At 42.3% G+C, this 16,778-nt stretch overlaps 1 protein-coding gene and 1 pseudogene across 1 annotated transcript; one reads left to right on the forward strand and one right to left on the reverse strand.

Annotated features, from left to right (window-relative positions):
- Positions 1 to 2,422: 2,422 nt before the first annotated feature.
- On the reverse strand, positions 2,423 to 3,383 carry LOC100662335 (taste receptor type 2 member 134-like). Its single transcript, XM_010600138.2, has 2 exons — positions 3,106 to 3,383; positions 2,423 to 3,005 (listed from the first exon to the last, which is right to left on the reverse strand). The coding sequence occupies exons 1-2, from the start codon at positions 3,381 to 3,383 to the stop codon at positions 2,423 to 2,425; spliced, it is 861 nt and encodes a 286-aa protein (XP_010598440.2).
- A 9,411-nt stretch (positions 3,384 to 12,794) lies between these two features.
- LOC100662620 (olfactory receptor 2F1-like) lies at positions 12,795 to 15,351 on the forward strand (annotated as a pseudogene).
- The last annotated feature ends 1,427 nt before the right edge of the window (positions 15,352 to 16,778 follow it).

The raw sequence follows: 16,778 nt of genomic DNA on the forward strand, positions 1-16,778 counted from the left end.
AGTTGAAAGGCCAATCGATTGAAAGTTGATCAGCTAAAATCCAATCAGTTGAAAGCCAGTCAGTTTCCTTGGGGGTGTGGCCTGCATCCAATATATATGGGTGTTCTGGTAAAGCTCTCTCTGGATCCTACATCTGACTCATCATCCTCTGACCTCCAGTTCTTTGGGAGTGAGCCAGCAGCCTACCTCCTGACCTGATGATTTTGGGCTCCTCAGCTCCTGCAACCACAGGAGTCATTAGAAGCAACCAGCCTGACCCACGAATTTGGGACTTGCCAGCCTCTACAACTGCAAGAGCCATTTCCTTGATATAAATTATATATATATATATATACCCAGTGCCATCAAGTTGATCCCGACTCATAGCGACCCTATAGGACAGAGTAGAACTGCCCCACAGAGTTTCCAAGGACTGCCTGGTAGATTCAAACTGCCAACCCTTTGGTTAGCAGCCATAGCAGTTAACCACTACGCCACCAGCGTTTCCATATATGCACTTCACTGTATTTGCTCCTCTAGGGAACCAAGCCTAAGACACTCACCATGTGGACCTGTATTTATTTTGAAGGACATTCACTAACTGTAATTATACATTAGGTACATCATAAGACACATACGCAAAAATAGGAATTAAGAGAACAAGATAAAAATCAAAGTAAGCTGATGTTTTCACATCTTCTTCCCACACCCCGGAGATCATCTGGTGCACACAATCTGGGTGTGATCACCCTGATCTGGAAACTACCACCCTGGACAGCATTTTCCAGGGACCCCATCGTGGGTGGCCAAATGATGAGCAGGGTTGGTAAAATTAGGAAACCTAGAGGATTTCCTCTGTTTTCCTTTTCTACGTCCTGTTGAAAAGAATTTTCAAACCCAACATGTCCTTTTAATTCACCACATCATGAGCACAGGAAATCATGAATGGGCCTGCCATGGCCTTAGACTCTCCAGGGTCCTTGAATTTAAACATGATCAAATGGAAAAGTCTCCTGGGTGGAGCTGGTCTTAAACAGGGCTAAGAAGGAGGGGCAGTGATGGTTCAGTGGTAGAATTCTCACCTTCCATGTGGGAAACTGGAGTTTAATTCCTGGCCAATGCACCTCGTATACAGTCACCACCCATCTGTTCATGGAGGCTTTTGTGTTGCTGTGATGCTGAACAAATTTCAGTGGAGTTTCCAGAATAAGAAGAACAAGGAAGAAAGGACTAGAGATCTACTTTTGAAAATCAGCCAGTGAAAATCTGATGGATCACAAGGGCCTGACTGCAACTGATCATGGGGATGGTGTAGGGCCAGGCCTCATTTTGTTCTGTTGCACATGGGGTCACCATGAGTCAGGGATGATTTGACAACAGCTAATAACAACCACGAGGCTCAGCAGAAGAGAATGCTCAGCGAACAGATGGAAGGAGGAAGTTCCAGATGGACTAACAACCTGGTGGTTGGAAGGAAGAAAGAATGGGAGGCTGGAGGGAAGCCTTCCTGGGCAGAAGCAGAGAAACTGAGTGGAGAAGAGAGCAAGGGTGAAGGCATCTTTGGTGTCCTGGAGAGGAAGGGACTGGACAGTCCATACCAACAAGGGTTGACAACAAATATAACCAACGTACACTACAGGTGTCTGAAGGGAGTACAAATTAGATGACACTTGGAGAGTATCATTTACTGCTCCATCTGGAAAAAAGCTGTCAGAGCCCAAGAGGTCTGGGAGTAAACAGGGCCACCATCCCTGGTTTGTGACTGAGACCCAGAAGGGAAACCCAGTTTCCATGGAGCCAATTCCTACTCATGGCACCCAATGTGTGTCTGATTAGAACTGTGTTTTGTAGAGTTTTCAATGGCTAATTTTCAGAAGTAGATCACCAGTCCTTTCTTGTTAGTCATCTTGGTCTGGAAGCTCTGCTGAAACCTGTTCAGCATTACAGCAACTCACAATCTTCCACTACAGGCAGGTGGTGGCTGCACATGAGGTACATTGGGTAGGAACGGAACCTGGGTCTCCCATATGGAAGGTGACAATTCTACAACTGAACCACCACTGTCCTTCCTTCTGAGCCCTTTGGATGGACTCAACCCTCCAAACTTTCAGTTAACAGGAGAGCACCTTGACTGTTTGTACCACCCTTTGATGAGACCAAAAAAAATAACCAAACCCAGTGCCTTCGAGTTGATTCTGACTCATAGCGACCCTATAGGACAGAGTAGAACTGCCCCATAGATTTTCCAAGGAGCACCTGGCAGATGCGAACTGCCAACCCTTTGGTTAGCAGCTGTAGCACTTACCCACTACGCCACCAGGGTTTCCTGATGAGAAGACAGAGGGAGGTAAAAGGATAATTGAGGTCCTGGGAGGAGTAGGAAAGGAAGAAGGAGTGGAGAGAGAGGAGAGAAGAGTAGGTCGACATCTTATGCCTTCTCATCTCACATGGGATTGCTAAGCCCCACACTGGCTCCTGATTTGAGCCCTCCGTCCAGGACCCCACAGCCTATGGCCCTGCAGCCCTGCAGCCCATTCTTTAGGGCCCTCCTGAGCCTGGGGCTGTTGAGCAGCAGGATGACAGAGTGCAAGTACATGCCAGTGTAGGTCACCACCTGCCAGGCCCAGTACCAGTGGAGTTGCAGGGGCATGATCATCTCGGCCACAATCAGTGACAGGAAGTAGGATGTGTAGAAGACAAGGAAGAAGCCCAGTGATCTGAGGGCTGTGGTGTGCATCCGGATGCTGGGATCTCGAGGCCCGTGCTGGCAGTCCTGCATCCGCCACAAGTGCAGGCACAGAGAGGACATGAACAGGGCAGTGGATGCCATGAACAGCAGAAAGGGCACTGAGAGCACCAGCATCTCCTGAAAGAGGAAGAAGTTCCGATAGAAGATCCTCGATGGATCAGCCCAGCTTCCGTTGGTGTGGGGAGGCTGAGAGGCCTCCATATGAGATGCAATGATATTCCTGATCACTGAGGGGATGGTGGTCAGGACAGAGATGGTCAGGAAACCCAGCAGCAGCCTGAGTACAGACCAGGAGACCCCCACCTGAGCCAGAGGAAACCAGGGTGGGAGAAGGAGGCAATCTTCATGAGTAGAAGAAAGATAGCAAGGCATCCAGCCAGAAGTTGGGTATGTTGCTGAAGTTCCAGAAAATGCGGATGTAGTGCATTTTGTGTCTGGGGTCAAGGGTGATCAGGAAACTGTTAATAATGGACACACCATGCAGACCAAGCTGGGATAGCACTAGGCAGGCCACAATCATGTCGCCTGTGGGCAGTGCCAGACCCCCCGCCCACTCCCAGCCCAGCACTGCTGCCATGAAGCCATTCTGCAGCCTGGCAGCCAAGGACTCCAGGAAGAAGACAGCCATGAAGAACAAGGTGGTCGGGGAAGTCATCTTTACAAGACCTGAACTCAGTACACATGCACAGGCAGAAAAGCTCTCAGACCACAGAACCAGAACCTCCTTTCCAGGATTCATAAGAAGCCCAACTACCAGTCACACCACCACTGCTCCCCAGGACTGGAAAAGCAGCTCCCCCTGAGCTCCTTGAATGCAAATCACTCCATCTCAGTGACACTGGCCTCCATTTGCTTATCCTGAATTTGCCTGTTCATTATCTGACCAGATGTAAGGAAGGGCCAACAGAACAGAGGCTAGGGGATCAAAAACACCCATATGTGCACATTATTTTTTACTTGTTATTATTATGGTTTTTTGGGTATTATTATGGTAGAGCATATATAACAAAACATTTGCCATTTCATCCATTTTTACATATAGAAATCAGTGGCGTTAATCATATTCACCGTGTTGTGCCACCGTCATCACTATCGGTTTGTACATTATTTCATAACCTTACTACTCCTTTGCTAAATTCTCCTTAAAAGATGCCCTTACCCTGATTTCCTTCCCCAAAGCAACCTCCACCATCCACAAGCCTTCCTGACATCTGTGTGCTGGCTAATGTTTGATCTAGTACCCTGAGTACACACTAATAAGACCCTTTTCCTGAATGGGTGGAGGTCGTGGGGTAGTGCAAATGGTTTGTGCTAAGATACTAACTAAAGGTTGGCTGTTCAAGTCCACCCAGCAGTGCCATGGAAGAAATACCTGGTGATCTGCTTCTGTAAAGATTACAGCCAAAAAAACACTACGGAGCAGTTCTACTTTATAGCACATGCGGTCACCATGAGTCAGAATCTTCTTGACGGCCACAGGTTTGTTTTCCTAACAGGCAGAGGAGGAGGGAATCCATACCCAAAAGCCTTGGAGCCCTGACTCCAGATACCTACACTTCTGAATCTTCATGGTGCCCAAGGCCCCACTGGCTGACGCCGTATTGGAGGTCAAGGAGACTCCAGTTAAAACGTGGATGTCCCCGCTAATCTAGAACCTCTTAGCCACTAACACATTTTCCCCATTATGTTCGGCAAATTGAAATTAATGAGTTCCTTGTGGGTAACTGCCCTATGAACAACTACCTCCTTTGCAATGAGACCAGAAGAACTGGATGTTTCCTAGCTACCATTACTGAACATTTTGATCAAAGAGTCTATAGAAGAATCTTTAATCAAAAGGGGGAAATGTAGAACAGAACTTCAAACTCTAATGGAATCCAGACTTTTTCTGGATCTATAGAGGCTGAATGAACTCCTCAGCCTATTGCCCTGAAGTAATCTTTAAACCTTAAACCAAAATTATCCCCTAAAGTGTTCTTTAACCCCCCCCAAAAAAAACCAAACCCATTGCCATCAAGTCAATTAAACTTATAGCAACCCTATAGAACAGAGTAGAACTGCCCCCATAGGATTTCCAAGGAGCTACTGGTGGGTTAAAACTGCAACCTTTTGATTAGCAGCCAAGCCCTTAACCACTGCACCACCAGGCCTCCAAATAATAGTTTAGCATAATTAGTAAAGAATGTCTGCCTTAAGCATTGTGCTATTTTAAGATCTATCTATATGGAATCAAATGGACAATGGCAACTTGACAGAGTAGGTAGGAAGCTGTCATGGATTGAATTGTGTCCCCCCAACATATGTGTCAACTTGGTTAGGCCATGATTCTCAGTATTGTGTGGTTGTCCTCCATTTTGTGATTTTCATAGGTATTAAAAATCATAATCTCTGCCTATGGTTAAAGAGGATTAGAGTGGGATGGTAACGCCCTTACTAAGGTCACATCCCTGATCTAATGTAAAGGTAGTTTCCCCGGGGTGTGGCCTGCACCACCTTTTATCTTACAAGTGATAAAAGGAAAGGGAAGCAAGCAGAGAGTTGGGGACTTCAGACCAGCAAGAGAGCAGTGACTGGAGCAGAGTGCATCCTTTGGACCTGAGGTTCCTGCACTGAGGTGCCCCCAGACCAAGAGATGACTGTTGACAAAGATGTTCCTCCAGAGATGACAGAGAAAAAAGGCCTTCCCCTGGAGCTGGCGCCTTGAATTCAGACTTATAGCCTACTTGACTGTGAGAAAATAAACTTCTCTTTGTTAAAGCCATCCACTTGTTGTATTTCTGTTATGGCAGCATTAGATGACGAAGACAGAAGCTTAGGGGGCAGTGAGTGTATGTCAGTGGAGGAGGAATAATTCTGAAAAGGTGGATGATAATGTTTGCAAACTCAAAGAATATAATCAATGTCACCAAGCTGAACATGTAGAAATAGTTGAATTGGTGTATGTTCTAGGGTATATATTTTCAACTGCAAAAACAAAATAAATTGTTATTAAAATAAAAAATAATTAATCAGCTCCTAAAAATTCTCTGAGGAAATGAGAGAGAGAGGAGATGAGATATGATGGAAAGAGAAATAAAGAGAAGGGAAAGTGGGAGGTCCGACCCCGGTAGGGCCTCACAGTAGACTTGAGAGTGGTAAGGGGGAGCAGGGCTGACTCAGGACAGAGCTGGCCACAGGGAAGGACACTCCACGTATGGGGCATCCTCTCCTGTCACAATACTTAGCGTAATAATGGTCAACCTGTTAGAACACTTTGCACCGTATAAGTGATTGCTCACACGTTGCATCTTCAGAGAGGTGCTCCATCTGCCAAGTTGGCATTCCAGAGTGGTGAGAATAGACATCTATGCCTTATTCCTGATCTTAGAAGGAAAATAAGTAATCTCTCATTAGTGGGAATTACTTTAGTTGTAGGTTTCTGTAGATGCCATTTTTCAAGTTGAGCATGATGCCCTCTTTTTCTAGTTTGCTGAGAGTTTTTATCATGGAAGGATGTTGAGTTTTTTGCATATTTTTTTCTGTTTTTATTGAGAGGATCATATTGCTTTACTTCTTTAGACGGTTGATATTGTGAAATACATTGGTTAACTTTTGAATAAAGAACCAGTGTCACATTCCTGGAATACACCCAACTTGGTCAAGATGTGTTATCATTTTTAATATTCTTTGATTCAACTTGTTAATAACCACTTGTACGTAATGTAATTATTTATGTGATTGGATTAAAATCCACCACCTTGCTAGTTTTTCCTATTTGGTCCATATGTTTTTGTCCCCTTTTTCCTCTTTTCTCACATGATTTTTCAGTCACTTTTGTATTTTTTAATATTGCATTTTATCACTACTACTAGTTTAGTTTTATCCATTTTAAAAGAATTTTTTAGTGGTTGCTCTAGAGTTTACAATACACAGTTTTAATTAACTCCACTCTGTATTAAGAGGTTTAATAACCTTTTCATGTATACCTTGTTGTTGTTGTTGTTAGGTGCCATCGAGTCATTCCAACTCCTAGCAACCCTATGCACAACAGAATGAAACACGGCCTGGTCCTGCGCCATCCTTACAATCGCTGTTATGCTTGAGCTCATTGTTGCAGCCACTGTGCCAATCCACCTCCTTGAGGGCCTTTGTCTTTTCCACTGACCCTGTACTCTGCCAAGCATGATGTCTTTCTCCAGGGACTGATCTCTCCTGATAACACGTCCAAAGTATGTAAGAAGCAGTCTCGCGATCCTTGCTTCTAAGGAGCATTCTGGCTGTACTTCTTCTAAGACAGATTTGTTCATTCTTTTGGCACCCCAGCTCGTCCATGGTATATATTCAATATTCTTTGCCAGCACCACAATTCAAAGGCGTCAGTTCTTCTTCCGTCTTCCTTGTTCATTGTCCAGCTTTCACATGCATATGATGAGATTGAAAATACCATGGCCTGGGTCAGGCGCACCTTAGTCTTCAAGGTGATGTCTTTGCTCTTCAACACTTTCAAGAGGTTCTTTGCAGCAGATTTACCCAATGCAATGCATCTTTTGATTTCTTGACTGCTGCTTCCATGGCCGTTGATTGTGAATCCAAGTCAAATGAAATCCTTGACAACTTCAATCTTTTCTCCATTTATCATGATGTTGCTCATTGATTCAGTTGTGAGGATTTTTGTTTTCTTTATGTTGAGGTGCAATCCATACTGAAGACTGTGCTCTTTGATCTTCATTAGTAAGTGCTTCAAGTCCTCTTCACTTTCAGCAAGGAAGGTTGTGTCATTTGCATAATGCAGGCTGTTAATGAGTCTTCCTCCAATCCTGATGCCCCGTTCTTCTTCATACAGTCCAGCTTCTCGTATTATTTGCTCAGCATACAGATTGAATAGGTATGGTAAAAGAACACAACCCTGACGCACACCTTTCCTGACTTTAAACCAATCAGTATCCCTTTGGTCTGTCTGAACAACTGCCTCTCAATCTGTGTAAAGATTCCTCTTAAGCACAATTAAGTGTTCTGAAATTCCCATTCTTCGCAATGTTATCCATAATTTGTTATGATCCACACAGTCAAATGCCTTTGCATAGTCAATAAAACACAGGTGAAAATCCTTCTAATATTCTCTGGTTTTGGCCAGGATCCATCTGACATCAGCAATGATATCCCTGCTTCCATGTCATCTTCTGAAACCAGCCTGAATTTCTGGCAGTTCCCTGTTGATATACTGCTGCAGCCGTTTTTTAATGATCTTCAGCAAAATTTTGCTTGCATGTGATATTAATGATATTGTTCTATAATTTCTGCATTCAGTTGGATCCCCTTTCTTAAGAATAGGCATAAAAATGGATCTCTTCCAGTCAGTTGGCCAGGAAGCTGTCTCCCACATTTCTTAGCATAGATGAGTGAGCACCTCCAGTGCTGCATCTGTTTGTTGAAACATCTCAGTTGATATTCCATCAACTCCTAGAGCCTTATTTTTCGCCAGTGCCTTCAGTGCAGCTTTGACTTCTTCCTTCAGTACTATTGGTTCCTGATCATATGCTACCTCTTGAAATGGTTGAACATCGACTAATTCTTTTCGGCATAATGATTCTGTGTATTCCTTCCATCTTCTTTTGATGCTTCCTGCTTTTTTTTTTTTTTTTTTTTTGCATTGTTTAATATTTTCCCTATAGAATCTTTCACCATTGTAACTCGAGGCTTGAGTTTTTTCTTCAGTCCTTTCAGCTTGAGAAATGCTGAGCATGTTCTTCCCTTTTGACTTTCTATCTCCGGCTCTTTGCACATGTCATTATAATACTTTACTTTGTCTTCTCGAGAGGCCCTTTGAAATCTTCTGTTCAGTTCTTTTACTTCATTGATGCTTCCTTTTGCTTTAGCTGCCCGATGTTCATGAGCAAATTTCAGAGTCTCCTCTGACATCCATCTTGGTCTTTTCTTTCTTTCCTGTCTTTTCAGTGACCTCTTGCTTTCTTCATGTGTGATGTCCTTGATGTCATTCCACAACTCCTCTGGTCTTTGGTCATTAGTGTTCAGTGTGTCAAATCTATTTTTGAAATGGTCTCTAAATTCAGGTGGGATATTCTCAAGGTCATATTTTGGCTCTTGTGGACTTGCTCTGACTTTCTTCAGTTTCAGCTTGAACTTACATATGAGCAATTGATGGCCTGTTCCACAGTCGGCCCCAGGCCGTGTTCTGACTGATGATATTGAGCTTTTTCATCATCTCTTTCCACAGATGTAGTCAGTTTGATTCGTGTGCTCCATCTGGCGAGGTCCATGTGTATAGTTGCCATTTATGTTGGTGAAAGAAGGTATTTGCAATGAAGAAGTCATTGGTCTTGCAAAATTCTATCATTCAGCCTCCGGCATTGTTTCTATCACCAAGGCCAAATTTTCCAACTACCGATCCTTCTTCTTTGCTTCCAACTTTTGCATTCTAATCACCAGTAATTATCAATGCATCCTGATTGTATGTTCAATCAATTTCAGACTGCAGCAGCTGATAAAAATCTTCTGTTTCTTCATCTTTGGCCTTAGTGGTTGGTGCATATATTTGAATAATTGTAGTATTAACTGGTCTTCCTTGCAGGCATATGGATATTATCCTATCACTGACAGCGTTGTACTTCAGGATAGATCTTGAAACGTTCTTTTTGACGATGATTGCAACACCATTCCTCTTCGAGTTGTCATTTCCAGCATAGTAGATTCTGCAGAAGAAAGATGTGGGGAGGAGCCCTGGTGTCACAGTGGTTAAGCACTTGGCTGCTAACTGAAAGCTTGTGTTTTCAAACACACCAGCAGCTCTGAAGAAATAGGAAATATTAAAAGTTGATAAACTGTGTTAACAGAAACATCAGAAGATGAGAGTGCTGAAAGTCATGATCCTGACTGGCACCATCAGAGGGAAAATTTGTTGGTTTTGTTGATTTTGTCTTTGTGTCAGGATTCCTACCTTTTTTCTGATGAGAACTGATCATGGACTCTTCAAGGCCTTCTCATTACTAGCAGAGCAGGAATATGGTGAGGACGTGGTAAAGGACTACGAGGCCACTTTATTTTGAGAAGTCATATTGTTACTTTATCTACATTCTTGCCTCTCAGCTACCCTGTAGAGCTATAGAAAGCTGGGCATGGATGGACACCCATCTGGGATCAACTTAAGTAAATCATAACGGACTAGTTGCAATATGCTTAACATTCATGATTCAATAATACTTGACTAAAATTTTCCTTTTAAATTATGTTTATTATGTTGAATAAAAACAGTTGTATGACAATCTGAACACTGATTTTTTTTTTTTTTGTCTTTATTCCTGTGTTGTAGAAAGAAGATCATTTCAGTCCTGATGATTGTTAAAGCTAGAAAAACAAAGTTCTGGCTCCCTAATATGAGTGGTTACATATGAACCACACGTAGTCCCTTCTACACCCTGAAGCCGGAACAGGACCCCCACTCTACTTAGCTGACGCTGAGTTAAAGGTAATGTAGAGACAGTATTAACTGTTTTCATCTGGCCCACACATGCTTCTCACTTCATTCGGCTTTTCAAATTGTGATGCTATTTCTATACTCTTCATCTACCATGAATCTCAAAAGGGACTCCTTGACTTTGGAATAATAAAGCTGTATTTCACTCATTATATTTCACCTTTCACTTGGCCAATATTATCCACATCTTACAGATGAAGAAATGTGAGGCTCTGAGTGGATAAAGAGCTTTCTCAAGGCCACAAAAGGCAGAGGAGGCATGGAATCTGAGCGGACAGTGTTGGGCTCTGAAGCTCTTGCATCTTCTAGGACACGAATTTGTCACTTATTTGTAATGAATTGTAAGCTGTCCCAGAGATATGTGGGTTTGAGTGTTTGTGGGGAGGTGGGTAAGAAGATCACAGAAGTCATGTGTTTGTATGTTCTCAGGCAGCCTGCACAGTGCAGCAGAGGAACAGATGGTAAACAAGGATCTGGTTCTAATTCTTTCTGCAAGAAACAGGTCAGCTACTTCAGCACAAGGAAGAGTGATATCCACCTCTGAGATCCCAGCATCAAGGAAAGATGATACTTTACAGATATTAGTTAGGGTAACATATATATATCTACTTTGCGCTGCACGTCTGCTGTTTGTTCAACAAAGGTTAACAAATGGTATTGTGAACATTTTCTGATGCCTCAGAATTTGAATTCAAACTTTTACGAACTTCTGCTTTGAGGCAGGTAGATGCTTTCTCAGGATGATCAAGTTCAAAGGAGAGAAAGTAAGGGGTGGTGGTGGAGCTATCATGATAGGACATAAAAGGGAGAAGTGTTGAAAAGAAGGTATTGAGGTGAACTCTAGGAAGATTCATAGGAAATAGATTCAGCTGTATGAACCATATGTGAAATGGAATTTCTGCAAATAGTTTTTTTTTATAGTGCTTTAAGTAAAAGTTTACAAATCATACCATCTCTCAAATCATCTCTCGTACAAAAATTTGTATATGCCTTGTTATGCACTCCTAGTTGCCCTCTGCCTAATGAGAAAGCATACTCCTTCTCTCCATCCTGTATTCCCCGTGTCCATTCAGCCAGCTTCTGTATCCCTCTGCCTTCTCATCTCCCCTCCAGCCAGGAGCTGCCCACATAATCTCATGTGTCCACTTGAGCCAAGGAGTTCACTCCTCACCTGTATCATTTTCTAACCCATAGTCCAGTCGAATCCCTGTCCGAATAGTTGGCTTTGGGAATGGTTCCAATCTTGAGCCAACAGAAGGTCTGGAGACCATCACCTCCAGGGTCCCTCTAGTCTCCATCAGGCCATGAAGTCTGGTCTTTTTACAAGAATTTGAAGTCTGCATCCCACTGCTCTCCTGCTGTATCAGGGATTCTCTGTTGTGTATCCTGTCAGGGCAGTCATCAGTTGTAGCCAGGCACCATTTAGTTCTTCTGGTCTCAGACTGATTAGTCTCTGATTTATGTGGCCCCCTTTTTTTTTTTTTTTTCTGTCTCTTGGGCTCATAATTACCTTGTGTCTTTGGTGTTCTTCATTTTCCTTTGCTCCGGGTGGGTTGAGGCCAATTGATGCATCTTAGATGGCCACTTGCTGGCATTTAAGACCCCAAACACCACTCTCCAAAGTGGGATGCAGAATGTTTTCCTAACAAGTTTTATTATGCCGATTGACCTAGATGTCCCCTGAAACCATAGTCCTCAGACTATGACCTTCAAAGCATTCAGTTTATTCAGGAAAATTCTTTGCTTTTGGTTTAGTCCAGTTGTTCTAGCCTCGCCTGTATTGTATGTTGTTTTTCCCTTCCCCTGAAATAGTTCTTCTCTACTAATTAGTGAAAACCCCTCTCCCTCCCTCCCTCCCACCCTCATAACCATCAAAGAATATTTTCTACTGTTTAAACTATTTCTTGAGTTCTTGTAATAGTGGTCTCATACAATATTTGTCCTTTTGCAACTGACTAATTTTACTCAGAATAATGCCATCCAGATTCCTCCAAGTTATGAAATGTTTCACAGATGCATCATTGTTCCAATGTAGTGAGTATACCATAATTTATTTATCTAGTCATCTGTGGATGGGCACCTTGGTTGCTTCCATCTTTTTGCTGTTGTAAACAGTGCTGCAATGAGCATGGCTGTGCATATATCTTTTCGTGTGAAGGTTCTTATTTCTCTAGGATATATTCCAAGGAGTAGGATTACTGGATCATATGGTCATTCTATTTCAAGCTTTTTAAGGAAGTGCCAAATCCATTTCCAAAGTGGTTATACCATTTTACATTTCCACCATCAATGTATAAGTGTTCCAGTCTCTACACAACCTCTCCAACATTTATTATTTTCTGTTTTTTGGATTAATGCCAGCCTTTTTAGGATGAGATGGTATCTCATTGTAGTTTTGATTTGCATTTCTCTAATGGCTAATGATCGTGATCACTTCCTCATGTATCTGTTAGGCAACTGAATGATCTCTTCAGTGAAGTGCCTGTTCATACCCTTTCCCCATTTTTTAATTGGGTTATTTGTCTTTTTGTTGTTGAGTTTTTGCGTTATCTTATAGATTTGAGAGATCAGATGCTGACTGGAATTCTCGTACCCAAAAACTTTTTCCTGCTCTGTAGGTAATCTTTTTACTCTTTTGGCCAAGTCTTTGGATGAGCATAAGAGTTTGATTTTTAGGTGCTCATAGTTATCTACTTTCTCTTCTGGTGTTTGTGCATTATTAGTAATGTTTTGTATACTGTTTATGCCATGTATTAGGGCTCCTAGCATTGCCCCTATTTTTCCTTCCATGATCTTTATTGTTTTAGATTTCATATTTAGGTCTTTGGTCAATTTTGAGTTAGTTTTGTGCATGGTGTGAGGTATGGGTCTTGTTTCATTTTTTTGCAAATGGATTAGATATCCAGTTATGCCAGCACCATTGGTTAAAGAGACTGTCTTTTCCCCATTTAGCAGATCTTGGGCCTTTGTCAAATATCGGCTGCTCATATGTGGGTGGATTTATGTCTGAATTCTTAATTCTGTTCCATTGGTCTATCTATCTGTTGTTGTACAAGTACCAGTCTGTGTTGACTACTGTGGCAGTATAATAGGTTCTAAAATCAGGTAGTGTGAGGCCTCCCACATTATTTTTCTTCTTCAGTAATGCTTTACTTATCCGGAGACTCTTTCCCTTCTATATGAAGTTGGTGATTGTTTCTCCATTTCATTAAAAAATGTCATTGGTATTTGAATTGGGATTGCATTTTATCTATAGATAACTTTGGGTAGAATAAACATTTTCACAATGTTGAGTCTTCCTATCCATGGGCAAGGTATGTTTTTCCACTTAAGCAGATCTCTTTTGGTTTCTTGCAGTGGTGTCTTGTAGTTTTCTTTGCATAGGCCTTTTATATCTCTGGTTAGAGTTATTCCTAAGTATTTTATCTTTTGGGGGGCTACTGTAAATGGTTGATTTGGTGATTTCCTCTTCGATGTTCTCTTTGTTGATATAGGGGAATCCAACTGATTTTTGTATGTTTATCTTGTATCCTGATACTCTGCTGAACTCTTCTGTTGTTTTCAGTAGTTTTCTTGAGGATTCTTTAGGTTTTTCTGTGTATAAGATCATGTCATCTGCAAATAGAGATATTTTACTTCTTTGCCAAATTGGATGTCCTTTATTTCTTTGTCTAGCCTAATTGCTTTGGCTAGGACCTCCAGCACAATGTTGAATAAGAGTGGTGATAAAGGGCATCCTTGTCTGGTTCCTGTTCTCAAGGGGAATGCTTTCAGGCTCTGTCCATTTAGGATGATGTTGGCTGTTGGCTTTGTATAAATGCCCTTTATTATGTTGAGGAATTTTCCTTCTATTCCTATTTTGCTGAGAGTTTTTATCATGAATCAGTGTTGGACTTTGTCAAATGCCTTTTCTACATCAATTGATAAGATCACGTGGTTCTTGTCTTTTGTTTTATTTATATGGTGGATTACATTAATTGTTTTTCTAATGTTGAACCATCCCTGCATACCTGGTATGAATCCTATTTGGTCATGGTGAATTATTTTTTTTTTTTGGTATGTCATTGAATTCTATTGGCTAGAATTTTGCTGAGTAATCCTCACATTTTTAATGGGAACAAATAACCAGATGTGGGTCAGTGAATTTATTCTCCTTGGCTTGCCCAGTAACTGCGGCACTCAAGGGTCATCCTTTGTTCTATTCTTGATCATGTGTCTGGTGACAGTGCTGGGGAACGTTCTCATTGTTCTTCTGATTAGACTGGACAACTGACTCCACACAACTATGTATTTCTTCTTCATCAACCTCTCCCTTGCAGACCTCTCTTATGCCTCAAGCATAGTCCCTCAGCTACTGGTGTATTTTCTAACGGAACTTAATCTCCTACCTGAGGTGTGCAGCCCAGCTATTTTTCTCCCTGGGCTTGGGCAGGATTGAGTTTGTTCTACTGACAGTGATGGCATGTGACTGCTATGTGGCTGTGTTTGACCTTCCAAGATACTCCACCACCATGCACGGAGGGTTGTGTGCAAGGCTGTCTGTTTGATCTTAGGCCAGTGACTCCATAAACTCTCTCTTGCATACTGCCTTCACCTTTCAGCTTCCCACATACTCAAATAAGCTTATTGATCAAATATCCTGTGAACTCCTGGCTGTGCTCAGGCTGGCCTGTGTGGACACATCCTCCAATGAGGTTACAATCATGGTTTCCAGAATCGTCCTGCTGATGACACCATTCTGCCTGGTTTTTTTGTCCTACATCCTGATCATCTCCACCATCCTAAAGATAAAGCCTACTGAGGGAAGAAGAAAAGCCTTCCACACACGTGCCGCTCATCTCACATTGGTTGCCTTGTGCTGTGGCATGACCATTTTCACTTACATCCAGCCCAGCTCCAGCCTCTTGGTCTTCGAGGAGAAGGTGATCTCTCTTCTATGCCATTTTAACAACCACGCTGAACCCCATGATTAACAGTCTGAGGAATAAGGAGATGAAAGGGGCTTGGCAGAAGTTCTTTGGACAATTCTCTGGGTTAACCTCAAAACTGGCAACTTGGTGAATCATGAGCTTCACACAGAGAAAAAAGCTTTGTCTCTGTGTTCCCCACCCAACTCGGATGTGACAGGCATAGAGTGCATCGCCCTGGCAACCATGAAAGCAGAGGATGAAACACGTACTGGTGATGTTAGGTAGGAGGCTGAGTGGTTGTGTGGCAATGCAGGATGTGGGGGACAATTTATGTCAGAGCCTCACGTTCTTTGAAGTTAAGCACTTCTGTATTTAAACTTCACGTGCTTACTAGTCTTCATTCCTGTGGACCAACGGTATTGAAATAAACAATTTTATTGTTTTAAATTGCCACATTATTTGTAAATGTAGAGCTATTTGCGGCTCTAGCCTTGGACCAGTGCTTTTATTCATTCATGTTTTGAAAATATTAATGGTCTTTTCAATGGGAACAGAATGCATTTTCAAATCTGACACTCATTTAAAATAATGATGATATATGTCTTAGGCTGTGTTCTCTGGAGAAGCCAAACCAGTAATGAGTACTAACACATATATAAAGAGAAATTTATATCAAGAAAATGCTCACGTGGTTGTAGAGGTTGGAATGTCCCAACTCTGTGGATCAGCATAGAGGCTTTTCCTGATTCACCTAGCTGCAGGGGCTAGCTGCAGGATCCAAAGTAAGCAAAAAGCCAATTATAAAGTCATGCTTGCACCTAAATTATACTACGAACACACATACAACCAAAAATGCACTAGCCCTGCTTACACCATATATTTTATAAGTGAAGAAAACAAAAACATTTGATGCACACATAGAAAGCAGAAATACTCATAAAAATTACAGTCCTCATTTCTGCAATTTGTCACCTCACCATAACTGGTATTTAGAACTACCTCCTTCCACCACCCATTCCATATCCCCTTTGCCCTCAGCAAGCACCTCAACTGGTCATGGTTTTTGCCTGGTGAGGTGACCCAAACCTTCATTCCTGAAGGGTCTGGGCCGTTAGAAGTCATGTAGGAATTGGGTTGCTGTAGTTTTCCATTGACTTTAATCACAGTGCATGGTAGTACTAAGAGACGCCCTAAGGGCTCTCCTGTATCCCAGACATACTCTGTTTTACCTCCATTATGTAATGTAAATCCAATTTCCTCTTGATAATCAAGATCAATCACACCAGCCAGTATGGTAACTTCCTTCTTTGCCTGTTGATCCGGAGGCATAAGGAGACCAAAACGGCCAGGTGGCATTCTTAGCTTCCCGTTCAATGGAATCAACAATGTGTCTCCAGGTGGGAGCATTCCTCACATTGGAACTAAGACCCCTAGACCTGCAGAACATAAGGTCACAGGACAAAAACCAAAAATCTTGCAAGTGGGTCACTGGGTGTAATAGAGAGTAGTGCAACCCCCATTTTCACCCCTTGATTTCTGGGCCCATGAATCCTGCCTATGGGAGAAACAGCACCATATATTGGACACTGGTTTAGAGAATATACAGCATTCTGGAGAAAATTGCCCCAACCCTGCAAAGTATTGCCACCTAGCTCATGCCATAATTGTG

The sequence above is a fragment of the Loxodonta africana genome, chromosome 8 (assembly GCF_030014295.1).
Source record: "Loxodonta africana isolate mLoxAfr1 chromosome 8, mLoxAfr1.hap2, whole genome shotgun sequence".
In the NCBI taxonomy this organism is placed as follows: domain Eukaryota; kingdom Metazoa; phylum Chordata; class Mammalia; order Proboscidea; family Elephantidae; genus Loxodonta; species Loxodonta africana.

Bases quoted from the DNA above. Each gene is read 5' to 3' on its own strand.
- LOC100662335 (XM_010600138.2), bottom strand. From the start codon at position 3,383: ATGACTTCCCCGACCACCTTGTTCTTCATGGCTGTCTTCTTCCTGGAG. The intron at 3,006-3,105 runs GCTGGATGCCTT...GTCTGTACTCAG, and splicing joins AGCAACATACCCAACTTCTG to GCTGCTGCTGGGTTTCCTGA.